The 13,478-nt window shown below is 48.7% G+C and overlaps 1 protein-coding gene and 1 pseudogene across 1 annotated transcript in view; both read left to right on the forward strand.

Moving 5' to 3' along the window:
* Nucleotides 1–10,071, forward strand: part of LOC144163727 (uncharacterized) — a 34,649-nt gene extending 24,578 nt beyond the window's left edge. The window contains exons 2-3 of the mRNA XM_077694471.1: nucleotides 953–1,199; nucleotides 9,815–10,071. Of these exons, the coding sequence (XP_077550597.1) occupies nucleotides 953–1,199; nucleotides 9,815–10,071 (504 nt within the window). The remainder of the gene's footprint in view (nucleotides 1–952; nucleotides 1,200–9,814) is intronic.
* Nucleotides 10,068–12,589, forward strand: LOC144163728 (uncharacterized; annotated as a pseudogene).
* Nucleotides 12,590–13,478: the final 889 nt, after the last annotated feature.

Consider the following 13,478-nt stretch of genomic DNA (forward strand, 5'->3'; position numbering starts at 1 on the left):
GTGTGTTTGTTTTCCATGTGGCTTGGGTTTCGGGGCACCGCCCCAACTCTGAGTCCGTACGATTTTACCCAAAGCTTTCATTCCTGAGGAAGACCTGTCTCAGATCGAAACGTTGGAAATAAAGTCTCCGAAGAGCGTACTTCTACTTTGTGCGTATTCCTGCAGCAACTAAGGACTCCACTTCACGACTTTTTCTACAATGTCTGCTGCGTGCGCCTCTTCGAGACTCATCTGGAAATTTCCTTCCCATGCCCCCACGTGCGCCATCGTTGGGGATTCGCAAACCAAATATTTACACAAGAACTTCGACCCATCTAGTCCTCACTCACCGGCGTTTATCACGCTACCGGGAGCCGGCATCCGCGACGTTGTGAACTTGTTGGACCTCGTGCCACGAGGTGTGACAGAACTCATCCTACACGTTGGGACAAACGACGTAGCCAACACAAACGGCCAAGTCGCAAAGGAGAGATACTCGAATCTTCTCGACCACATTGCAAAGGAAAGACCTGATATCCAGGCAACATTTGCAACTCTGGTGCTCCCACGGTCGCCAAACCGTCGACGGAACCCCCATGATTGGCGCGCTGCAGCTAGATTCAACAGAGAAGCCGACGCCTTCAACTGCCTCTTGGTCGAGTTGTGCGAAAACCGTGAAAAAGTCTTTTTCTTGCACCACTGCCTGCATCACTTCCCCCCAAAAATGGTTCTGCAGCCGACGGTCTACACCCAAGCTTTGGTGGTGTGTCGATTATGGCGTGGAACTTGTACACCTTCCTCCTAGAACTCCGACGGCCTAGGTTTGCAGACTGGCAGGATTATGCGTCACCATCACCAGCTCGTGAAACGCAACAGGAGCCTACGTTCGCACAGGCCACACTGCAAACTGAACCAAGTCGGCATTTGGACTTGGACTGGCCCCCACTGACCCATGTGACTTCCCCGAATCCAGCTACCGGTCCTCACCCTCACAACTCCCTTGACGCAACACCCGCCGGAGGTGCAACTGTCATTCCTGAGAGTCCAGCTCCACAACCGGAGGTACTTCCCCCACGCCGACCACGAAAGCAGAGTGCCAGCCCTGAAGCCCATCAAGTGGACCCGACACCAGGACCCGAGTCACTCTTCCTACGCCTCCGACGACGAAGGTGTTCCAGCCCTGGCCCCACCGCAGAGCTCCGACGGGGAAATGGACGCACGTCTCCCAAGTTACCCACAACGAACACCCCCCAGACAACACCGCAGCAACCCCTGTCAAGGATAGCACCGCAAGATCGCGCAGCGCTGCACACACTTTCCACGGGGGACAGTGAGGACGCTGTCAAAACTCCAGCTCCAAGGTACAACCTTAGGAAATGCCCTGGATCGGCCCGCCGAGTGCAGAGTGATTGACGTGTTGGCCCCGAGCCCAAGCCGACTTCCTCTTCCTCAGGTGCCGTAACCTTAAAATCCAAAGAATTCTTAAAAGTCAGGAAAATTGTAGACAAGCGCGTACGCCATGACCTTCATGTTCGTACCCTTCAAACATATAAGCTAGAAGGTATTGTACCCAAAGGGCTCCGTATTTCACTGCCTCCTTAAATGAAGAACCTATCTAATGAGAATGTAGAAAAATGGAATCGAATACTAAATACTGCTTCTCTAGAATTACTCCAGGTCACAATAGAGGACTCTGAAGTAATGTTAACGTCACTTTTGGGAGAGGAACGTCGAGTCCGGGAAAGTGCCCTACTTTCAGCGCCGGAACTCGAGGAGCTGAATTTATTTCAGGCCAAAAAAACCCCCGAGGTTTCAAAAACAAAGTTAAAAAAACTCGAAAGGGATAACGTCCCGGGGCATGGCGGGTCGTATGCGAGGGGCGTCAGACAACAACCGTGTCTGCCTCTTGTGAATGCGGTTGACCGCGAGGAGGGTGTTGACAGCATGCCGGGGGAACCGCCACTAGGGGTTGAATGCGGCGACGGGGGCGGGCAAATCGTTAATTTATCGAAGAATAAATTAAGCGCCACTGAGATATCTGTTCTGTCCCGGGGTCTCACATTTTGCCCGAGCAACGGGAAGTACTCAGAATTAACACTCCTGAAAGATTTAGATAATTTTTGCCCGTACTCTGCGTTTACGAGAGTACTTCTTCGATAGAAGTGATGGGGAGAACGCCAAACCTTCTTTCGTCGCCAAGCACCACTGGACCCCCAGTGCACAAAGGGAGGAAAATCTCGACTTGTATGTTCGTGCCGTCCAGAGAGACGTTTTCCAAGCATACCAATCACGCCGAACCCGTGATCACAACATCACAAAAAACGAACAGGATGCTCTCAATGCATTGAGTAACCGACAGGACATTGTAATCAAACCAGCTGACAAGGGAGGGGGGATTGTTATTCTCGACCGGAATGATTACGTCAAAGAAGGGGATCGGCAATTAGGCGACCGGAAATTCTATAAGCCCCTTCTATCAGACCCTACTAAAGAACACCAAAAAATTGTAAATAACGTGCTGGAGCAACTTTTGGGGGCCCGAGAAATTGATAGAAAACTTGCAGGGCACTAACATCGGCCCACCCAGTGGTTGGCCGCTTTTACATGCTTCCAAAATTACACAAAATTGGAAATCCCGGCCGCCCAATTATATCGGGAATAGGCACCATCACAGAGCCAATTTCAGGTTATATAGATTACCTCATTCGCGATATACCCTCTCAATTTCCATCATACTTACGGGACACAAACCATTTTCTCCAAGAAATCGAGGGAATGGTTCTGCCGGACGGTGCATTTCTCGTAACATTGGACGTGACCTCCCTTTATATCAACATTCCGCACAGCGATGGCATCAGTGCCTTCATTCAGTCGTACAACGAACACCGCGAAGAAGACTCTCCCAGCCCGAGGGTTGTTGAGGTATTAACGCGTCTCGTATTAGAACTCAACAGTTTTGAATTTGAAAACAAATACTTTCTCCAAACAAGTGGTACTGCGATGGGAACAAAAATGGCCCCTAATTATGCCACCATATTCATGCACAATATTGAAACCAAATTCCTCTCTACTTCAGACAGTTCACCTGCACTGTACAAGCGATTCCTTGACGACATTTTCGTGATCTGGACAGACACTGAGCAAGGACTTATTGCCTTTATAGAAGAATTCAACACAGTTCATCCTAATATCTCATTCACATACGGGTACTCTCGCACTGAAATTAGTTTCTTGGACGTTCAGGTTCATGTGCGGGCGGGGTCACTGGAGACGAGTGTGTACAGGAAACCTACAGACCGCCAGCAGTACCTGCACTTCAACAGCTGCCACCCACGCCATTGCAGAACGGCTATCCCTTATTCCCAGGCACATAGATTTAGAAGAATTTGCTCCAGGGATGAAGACATTCGTTCGAACACCAGCCGAATGCGGGGCGTCCTCGTCAAACAGCGTTACCCGCCGGCCCTTGTTGACGATGCCATTTCTAGGGCGGCAAGTTTAAATCGTAACACACTGCTACAGGGGTCGCACGTGAATGATGGGAATAATTCCCGCGCTAATTTGGTCTTAACGTTTACTAGTAGCCCACCGAACGTGAATAAAATTTTTAAAAAAGCACTTCAACATTCTTCAGCAGAGCGAACGACTTTCCAAAATTTTCAGTGATCCTCCGCGTGTAATATACAGGCGCGCAAAAAGCATAGGGGACTATCTTGTCCACGCCAAAGACAGGGACGCCCAGCAATTAGGCTGCCGACCATGTGGCAAAAACAGATGTTTGGTGTGTAAACACGTGCAGACCGCGAGGGTGGCTATTAGCACACATTCGGACTTCCCATATCCTATACGTGGGTCATTCGATTGTGACTCGTCAAATTTGGTTTACCTATTGGAGTGTGGCGGATGTAATATGCAGTACATAGGACAGACGGATGGACCTTTTCGAATGCGGTTTAACAATCACCGCTATCACACCAAGGCACTCCCAAACCTTCCCTTGTCCAGACACCTAGCGATGCAAAATCACTCTTTCGATGACATTAAAGTCACGCTTCTACAGAGCAGTTTTTTTAGCTGTAGGGAGCGAGAACAATCTGAGTCTTACTAAATCTACAAATTTAATACCCTGAAGGGGGGTCTTAATGAGAGTCCTGGGACTATGACTGTTATTCGTACGCTGCATGACCATTGAAGCATAGTGACCCCGGGACATACGACACCTTGTAGTTTTGTTGTCCTTTTGCTATCGGCCCTTCCCGCGCAGGGCATTGCACGGTCTGATGTTTACAGGCAGCCTGTTGCTCCAGGTGTGAGGTTGTACATTGTAACACCAACAACCTACCATTATGTTCCGCAGTCACTACAATTATCTCGTCCGCTGCCGACTTCCCTTCCCGTCCCCGCTATTTTTATTTTTATATTTTTTTCTCTCATTTCCTTGTCTCAACGCTCAGCAAGCATAACATGCCTCATTAATAACCAGATGGTACCCATTGCCTGTTTATGTCACCATATGTCATACCCAGTTTATCCTTAAGAAATATGAAACCAAATGTTAAAGCTTTTAGTTCCAACCGAGCGTGTAAGATGTATTTTATTTTGGTGCCGTTGTGGCTTATGCCTCGGGTGTTTTGTAATCACATTGTGATCCCCAATGCTGGTATTCACGGAGTGCACGCGTCCTTCCTGTCTTTCCACTCATGTTTTGCTTTTTTCTCTTTTTCAGTGTTTCCCTCTTTTTCTTTTTCTTTTCTTTTTTTTTTCTTTTTCTTTGGTTGCCCCAGAGGCACGGCACATACCGACGGTCGCCTCTCTGTTCTTGTTTTCATGTTTTTTTTTTTTTAAATTGCCGCGCTCCGACATATTTTCGTGGATTGGGCCCAGGGCTTCACGCGTGCCGGCGACAGCCGAGTACTAACAGTTAACAGGCCGTACATTGACCTGGCGCGACACGACGCGACGCCGTGTACAAATGGAGGCTTAGGCGGAGAAGGGGACGCCTCAATGGGCTCCCCCATTGGCTTTTGTGGGACCCCCCAAAGTCGTGGAGGCTGCCTGCGCTTCAGATGCAGTAATTGGCCCCGCTTACATTCTTGACCATGCCGCTGAAGACGGTCAGTAGTTAATCCTTGTTACCGGTGACGCGCATGTAAACTCACTGCTCGTGGCGGCGTGTGCTTTGTAGTTTTTCCCTCCCGGAGACACCGCATGTTTTTGGGCCTTTCGCCACCCGTGAACTCGTCGCATTTTCTGTTATCCCCACAACCCGCGTTCATGCAGTGTGTTCCTCCTTGCCTCTTTCTTGCCTCCTCCTTGCCACCTTGTTCCTCCCTCTTCCTTTCGTCTTTTTTTTTTTGAAGGCTTTTTTTTTTGCCTGCCTTTGGCAGAAGAAGCTCTGTATGCTGTTTGTGGTCGTTTGTGTGTTTGTTTCCCATGTGGCTTGTGTTTCGGGGCGCCGCCCCAACTCTGAGTCCGTACGATTTTACCCAAAGCTTTCATTCCTGAGGAAGACCTGTCTCAGATCGAAACGTTGGAAATAAAGTCTCCGAAGAGCGTACTTCTACTTTGTGCGTATTCCAGCAGCAACTAAGGACTCCACTTCACGACTATATATATATATATATATATATATATATATATATATATATATATATATATATATATATATATATATATATATATATATATATATATATATATATATATATATATATAATAATCCAGGGAGTAGCAGAACTTTGAAGATGGTAGAGAACACAAGAGAAGAAAAACTTCGAACAAGGTAAAAGCACGATTGTGGCCTACGTTTCAGCAAAGATAACTTGCTTTCCTCAGGAAAGCAAGTTCTCTTTGCTCAAAGGTAGGCCACAATCGTGCTTTTACCTTGTTCGAAGTTTTTCTTCTCTTGTATATATATATATATATATATATATATATATATATATACATACGACTAGAAATATTTCGCCATGCGAAACCTATACTATTTCTTGCTCGATGGGCAAGACTCAGGTGAATTCATGGCCGACTCACTACCGCCCCATTTTAAATGCGAATGCATTTATTAGCCGGGGGTTGTCTTGCTCCATTGGCCGGCTTGCGCCTGCATTGCTCCAGCGCGAGCGCACGTGACCGCGCGCCTCGTCGTTCTGCCTTCGTCGTCATCGTCGTCGTCGTAAATGCGAATGCATTTCTTAGTCGGGGGTTGTCGTGCTCCGTCGGCGTGCGCCCGCAGGTGTTATCTCTCCACGCTCCTCCTCGCCCATAGCAACAGCTGTGGCGCGCCTAGCAACCGGAGCAGGTGGTAGCTCGGACGGGAGTGGCGGAGGGCAAGGGGAGAGGACACGCCCGAAGGAACTTGATATCGTACGCCGTTGCCACGTCTCCCGTACGAGACACGTCTCCGTACAACGACTTGTACACCCTTGCCTGCACCGGAGACGGAGTCTTTGTGGTGACCGTGTACCTCGCGCCCAACCTCGCTCGAGACGCCGTTGCCGCGCAGCTGGACGGGGCCATGGAAATTGTGCGCGTGCGCTCCAAACCCTCTGACCCTATAGTCTCGGTTGGCGACTTCAACGTTGACGTCCGCAAGAAGAGTGGCGAGTGGCTGGTCCAGTACATGCAGACCAGGCACTCTATGCATTGTCTCTCTGCCGGCTTCGATATGTGCCCCACTACCATTCACGGGAGTTGCATTGATCTGGTCTTTACGCGAAACTGTGACGCGCGTATGCTTCTGAAAGACCCTTTGACCGTGCACTTTAGCGATCACAAGGCAGTGATTGTAACCGTCAGGTACAACGATAACACAAACAGGTGCTGATGAATAAATGATTACGTTCACACTCTCGTCATTCATTACGCCATTACTCGCAACACACTCATCGGTGCACCCAATGCATTCGCATTTCTGCCCGATTCCCTTCGGGGAGGTGCGGGGGAATTTTTATTCTGCCCGTTTTCTCTAACCAGCGTACTTTGGTGGTGTCCAACCTCGGCAGAGATTTACTTCCTCAGGGTTGCTCGAAGCAGTTTCGGAAGTACTTGTAGCAGAGCGCAAGCATACGCGCCTGTAACACTACTGCGCATGTCACGGCTACAGACGGGGATTATCAGCTCGCATGTACAAATGCTTCCGCGTTGTTCAATAAAGTATCTTTTCTTTCCCAGCTGCTTGCCTAAAACATGGTGTCAGGAGTGTGGGCGGCGTTTCAGTTCTGCCGTCTCCAACGTTCACAAGCAATAGGATGGAGGCGTAATCCGTAAAGCTTTCCTGGTGCACAAGAAATGACTACAACACTTCTTCCGCCACCAAATCACCTTGACACGACGGGCGACGTGCTTCACAAATGGAACGTGTGGAAAAGAGAGTTCGAGCTTTTCGACACTGCAACCAAACTAAAGGAACAAGATGCAGATGTGCAAGCGGCAGTGTTTCTCATAGCAATTCGTGAAGAAGCGCGACCGGCTTTTGACAACTTCACCTTCGAAAGTGACGATGAGAAAAAAGACTTGAAAGTTTCGATGCAGAAGTTCGAAGCTCATTTCAAGCCGGCAACAAACCTAACTTTCAACGAGATTCGTTTTGGCTCTAGAAATTAACGTGAGGGTGAATCATTTACTGATTTGCTAACCGAGCTAAACACGCTCGCGAAGAGTTGTGAATTTGGAGAACTTGAACAGCGACTTTTGCGCAGCAGAACAATACTGGGTATTAGGGACCAAGAGATGCAGCAAAGGCTCATCGCGAAAACCCCTTCCTTCGCCAAACAGTTGAAATGTGCCGGGCCAGAAAGCAGAGTACAGAACAAATCTCCGAGATTCAAGCCGCAGCGTAACGATCGCCAGTTTTGTGAGAGATAAACGCTACAAAAGCAGGCTACCTATTCTGCCCGAGATGCGGCCTGGAGCAGCACAAATCTGGTAAATGCCCCGCCATAGGCAGACAGTGCAAAAAGTGCGGTCGCTGAAACCATTTTGCGAGGATGTGTCGCTTTGCGGACGCGAAAACTTTGTCACAAGGGCGTTATGTACACCAAGTGGAAGTGGCTAGTCATGAGGACGAATATGTTCTTGCAACGCTTCACGTTAACGCACTTTCCAGTCGTGAACAGTGGTCGGCAACCATACTTATCGAAGGCACCGCAGTCCAGTGTAAGATATACACCGGGGCGAACTGCTGTGTCATGTCAGAAGCTGTGCTACGAACGATAACAGCTTCGCGCACGCACAAATGTTCCACCACATTGCGCACGTTCTTCGGACACACAGAACAGGCTGCAAAGAAGATAAATCTCGCTCTCTCCTACAAAGCACAAAGCACTGAGGCAAGTGTTTTTGTGGTGTGGTCAAATGTGTAGGTTACCTTGTGCGGAGACGTTGCTCAGCGACTGGGCCTGATAACCCGCATAGCTACGCTCAATGCCAAAGATTCTCAAGATTGCCCAAAGGGCCTTGAAGACGTCTTTCAGGGCCTGGGTCAACTTAAAGGCGTCACGTATCATATGCAACTGAAGCCCGAAGCGAGACCAACCATAAAGTCGGCCAGAAGAATCCCGGTCGCCCTTCAAGAGCCTGTGAAAGCAAAGCTCGGCGAGATGGAACGCGACGGCGTCATTGTAAAGGTAACAGAGGCTTCGTTATGGTCCAGCTACATGGTTTTAGTAGTCAAGAATGGCAAAGTGCGTATATTTTTAGATGCGTCAGATCTGAACAAAGCCATTTTCGGAGAGCACTACCACATGCCTACTTTAGAGTACATACTTCCAGGTTAGCACGGTGCCAAGTACTTTTCCGCGCTCGACGCTTCGTCAGGATTCTAGCCGGTTCGTCTTGACGAAGAAAGACTTCTTTATACCATTAGCCCTCCCTATGGACGATACAAGTTTTTGCTTATGCCCTTCGGCATTCCATCGGCCCCAGAAGTTTTTCAGCGCGCAATGCATGAAGTAGTCGATGGTTTGACCGGTGTAGCTGTGGTCATGGACGATTTATTAGTGTGGAGAAGCTCGCGGGAAGAACATGACAAAAATTTCGCTGCCTTGCTTACACGATGCCGGGAACACGACCTGGAGCTGAATAAGAAGCGCCCTTTTTCGCAGTTCCAAGGGCGCTACATGGGCTACGTACTTTCCCCGCAAGGCCTTCACCTCGATCACGACAGGGTTGACGACATCATGACAGTACCGCCACCCAAGAACCGTAAGGAGTCCAAGTATTTCTCGGCATGATCAACTTTGTTTCACGGTTCATCCCAAATATGTCCGTCACAACTGCCCTGCTACGGGAGCTATTAAAGGAAATCGCATGGTTGTGGAGAGACGAACAGGAAGAGAGCTTCGAAGCATTGCGCGCTAGTCTTGGCAAAGCGCTGTCCTGGCTTTCTTTGATCAAACAAAACGTGTGAAGCTCTCGGTAGATGCCATCCAGTATGGTGTAGGAGCCGTTATTTTGCAAGGAGAACACCCAATTGCCTACTCGTCACGTTCTTGGACCGAAGCGCAACAACGGTACCCGCAAATCGAGAAAGAAACTTTAGGCATATTTCATCGCTGCGTCAAATTCCGGGACTAGATTCTTGGCCAACTGGAAGTAACGGTGGAATCGGACCACAGGCCACTGGAAGCAATATTCAAGAAACCGCTTTTCGAATTCCCTCTCCGACTGCAACGTATGCGGCTGGTACTTTAAAAGTTTCCAATCAAAGTGACTCACAAACCATGCAAGCATCTTTTGTTAGCGGACGTCTTATCGCGATTCCCTTTCAAGGAAGAACTGTCTGAAGAAGCGAAGCAATTCCACGTCAGTGTTGTTTCCTCATTGCCTGTTTCAGATCGGCGGCTACAAACCATCAAGGAAGCGACTATTAACGACGCTACCTTCACCAACATCTGTCGCTACGTAAGCACAGAGTGGCCTGAGCGCAAGGACCACCTACCCGACGCCCTTCGGCCATACTGGAACTACCGCGACGAGCTACACATCGAAGAGGGTCGCTGCTTAGGAGCAACAAGCTTGTCGTCCCTCCAGCCAAGCGCCGGGTGGTCCTTCTCCTACTCCATGCCGCTCACGGCGGCGAAGAAAAAATGAAGGCCATTGCCAGACAGGTGATGTACTGGCCAAACATGAACTCCGACATTGCTGCTCTCGCGAAGTCGTGCAGCACTTGCGAAAAGTATAAAAACCGAAATGAACGGCTCCCCATGCTCAGTCACGAGATATCGAGTCTGCGGTGGCAAGTTGTCGGGACTGACCTTTTCAACCACGAAGGCCATGACTATCTTATTCTAGAAGATTTTTACTCGTTTTTTTTTCGAGATTCAGAAACTGCCCCGTACTACAGCTGATGCAGTGATAAGTGCCTGTGCAGAAGTGTTCGCGACGCATGGAATTCTAGCCAGCCTTTGCAGCGATAACGGGCCCCTTTCAACAGTTAAAGCTTCCGAACGTTCATGTCGCCTTTCCGCATCAGCCATGTCACCTCTGGTACTCGTGCGGTAACGGCATGGCAGAAAGAGCTGCCCAGGAAGCAAAAAAATTGCCAAAGACATGCCCATTTTCTACGCTCGCATTTTTCAGCGCCCTGTTGGAGTAGCGAAACACCCCAAGGGACGACCGCCTCAAGTCTCCCGCAGAGAGGTTGATGGGACGCCACATCAAGACACAACTCCCTATGACCAACTATCACCTGGAGCCAAGGACTGTGTCTCCAGAGGAGGTTCGACAACGACTCCACGAAATAAGGCACAACCTTTGATGTTTATGTGGTCATCCTGATGAAACGATTCATCATGTAATCTTAGAATGTCCCCGACATGACGATGCAGGAGAAACTTTAGGAGTGTGCTCATGTCCTTAGAGAATAGGCCGTTTAATCTCGCCAAAGTTATCAGACCATGGACAACACCCAGTCAGCGACGGCGTTCTTTTTCTGCTCTTAAACTCCTTCTAAAGACTGCCTTGTTAGGCCTTTATTAGTATGAAATCTACCTCTACCTTTGGTATTATTGCGCTTAGAGTCTCCAACCATGACTGCCCACACTACGTTTTATTGCGTTGCTCGTTGTGCTGTTTTTCCTTCTTCCATTCTGTGGTGCACATTGTGACTTCTTTAGTGTATGATTTGTTTGTAATCTTCTGTGTGATTTGTCATCTCCTGTTTTGTGTGACGTTCCCCTAACCACCATCAAGTGTCTACCATAGTTTCTGACTCCTATAAAGGGACACCAGGGACAAATTTGTGTTTGCAGTATATTGTGTGCATTGACTCCATGAACATTGCAAGGACTCTCCCGCAAGAGCTGCCTTCGCCGAACTGGCCAGTGAGTTTGAGACTCTTGAAATGTCTATTACGAACAGTAACTAACGCGAGAAGGAGTAGCCGGCGCTTTTATAAAGCGTCAACCTCTCCTATTTTTTCACCAGGCATTAAAGAAGAAGAAGGCACAACCAACGCGTCTACTGCAACAGAGGTACCAGATTCTTTCCAGAACTTGAGTGTGGATCCAGAGTGTCTGTCTACGAGACTCGTACCAAAACATGGGCCCCGGTCGTGGTCGTCAGCACTGCGGGTACAGCTCGGTCTTACGTGGTATCTACAGAAAGCGGACAGGAGCTACGTCGTACGAGGGAACACCTGAGGACCACCGAGACCGATACGCATGATTCGCAAGCGAAATCGGAGCCTGTGACGCACATCCCAGAAGACAACACAAGCACGAGTCTACGAAGAAGCGAACGCGTCCGCTAACAGCCCCGGCGCTACCCATTACCAGAATAACCGAACATTTGCATTGTTAAAAGTGAAGAACGGCATTTCTTGTTTTTGTTTTTTATGTTTGTTTTTTTCTTCTCTTCGACGAAAAGGAATATGTAGCAGAGCGCAAGCATACGCGCCCGCAACACTACTGCGCATGTCACGGCTACGGACGGCACATATCAGCTCGCATGCATAAATGCTTGCGCGTTGTTCAATTAAGTCTCTTTTCCTTCCCAGCTGCTTGCCTAAACACGGTACACTTTCGGGAAAGTGTATTACGGTGCCCCGACTATATGCATAGATCCCCGCTGCCTAATTCTTGAGTACTTTTTTTTCTCTTTCAGAAGGAGTACGCTTTGATCTGCTTTTAATGGTCAGCGGTACCTATTGCCAATAGCGTGTATTAAGGTCCCGAAAGGTATGAAAAGTTCCAATATTGCTTGTGGGAACAGACCTGATGGGTACAGGCGCGGGAACACAGTTGCCTAATTTCTCTGGATAAAAGAATAGCCCAAAGTTGTTCATATTTACGCATACACTCAGCGAAGTGGGAATAGCATAACGCACGCTCGTAGTCTCCTAGACTCCTGGCAGGCTGCTAGCCTTGCTGTGGGCTATGCAGCCTTTCTGCGGCTGAATGCGCCCCGTGAGCATGCGCTCAAAAACGCGGATTAGAAGGCGAAAAGAAGAAAATAAATCACGCGAGCGCAGTTTCACAGGGCGTCGTCTCGTGGTTCCATGCTGGCGTCACTTCTTTGGTTGGGCCAAAGTAGCCCCTGAATAAAAGCCGTTCATCCAACTGTCCTTCTCGTGTAGTGACAATATGCGATTTTGCGTGCATTTCAAATATCTGCCTAATATGCGAACCACACCAGTTTTCAGGTAAAACGCACACTTTTCCTCTTCGTTTTTGCGTGGTGTGCTAGGAGTGCACATATACAAGGCGAGCTGTGTTAACTGCCCGTCAATATCTGTAGGAAATATTGGAGTCCTCCACTTCTTTTTCTTGAGCCTTGAGCTCACCATTTCCGTTCATTCTTTATTTTCCATATCCCCCATGCTTCCCGAACAGACCCTCCGCAGTTTGCAGCTCTCAGCGCTCGTACCCCCTCCCCCCCCCCCCCCCCCCCCCCCAAACGCTACCTTCCGAGACAGAGGATTGACTTAACACCACGTCTCCCCGCTGAAAGGCCGAGTGAAATGTTATCGTTCAAACAACCTATAGCTGAGGCGATCTGTGGCTAACGGACCTAAGCAGAGCCGCTTTCCTGGGCGCTGGCACCCGACTTCCCAAAGATGAGAAAAAAAGCGAAACGAAGGAATAACTAAATTAACCAAGACAAAATTGCAGAAAAACCAGTATCAAAGAAATCAGCTGTCCCTAAAAGTGCAAAATTTCTAGATAATGTATCACACACTAAGCGACGTAACGATTATTGTGTACATATACAGTATTGAAATAATCGAGGACGTTGTAGGAGGCGACGTGTCGGCTACGACCAAAGAGTGCCTAACTTACAAAACCAAACAAATCAAGGCACATTGTTATTTGATCACAGTATACTCAGTCCATTCTCCCCACTTCTGAGTTAAAAATACAGGAAGTAGCCGTGGACACTTTGCATATGACAGTTGGCTCCGGTGGGCTGATGGACCGATGTAAACGCTTCTGTGGGTCTCTGTCCACGAACCACGGCGCTATTGAAACACAGAAAACCTGTCATATAACCCCGTCGTT

The sequence above is a fragment of the Haemaphysalis longicornis genome, unplaced genomic scaffold, assembly GCF_048455015.1.
Source record: "Haemaphysalis longicornis isolate Haplotype H1 unplaced genomic scaffold, Haemaphysalis longicornis Haplotype H1 scaffold_13, whole genome shotgun sequence".
Classification (NCBI taxonomy): Eukaryota; Metazoa; Arthropoda; class Arachnida; order Ixodida; family Ixodidae; genus Haemaphysalis; species Haemaphysalis longicornis.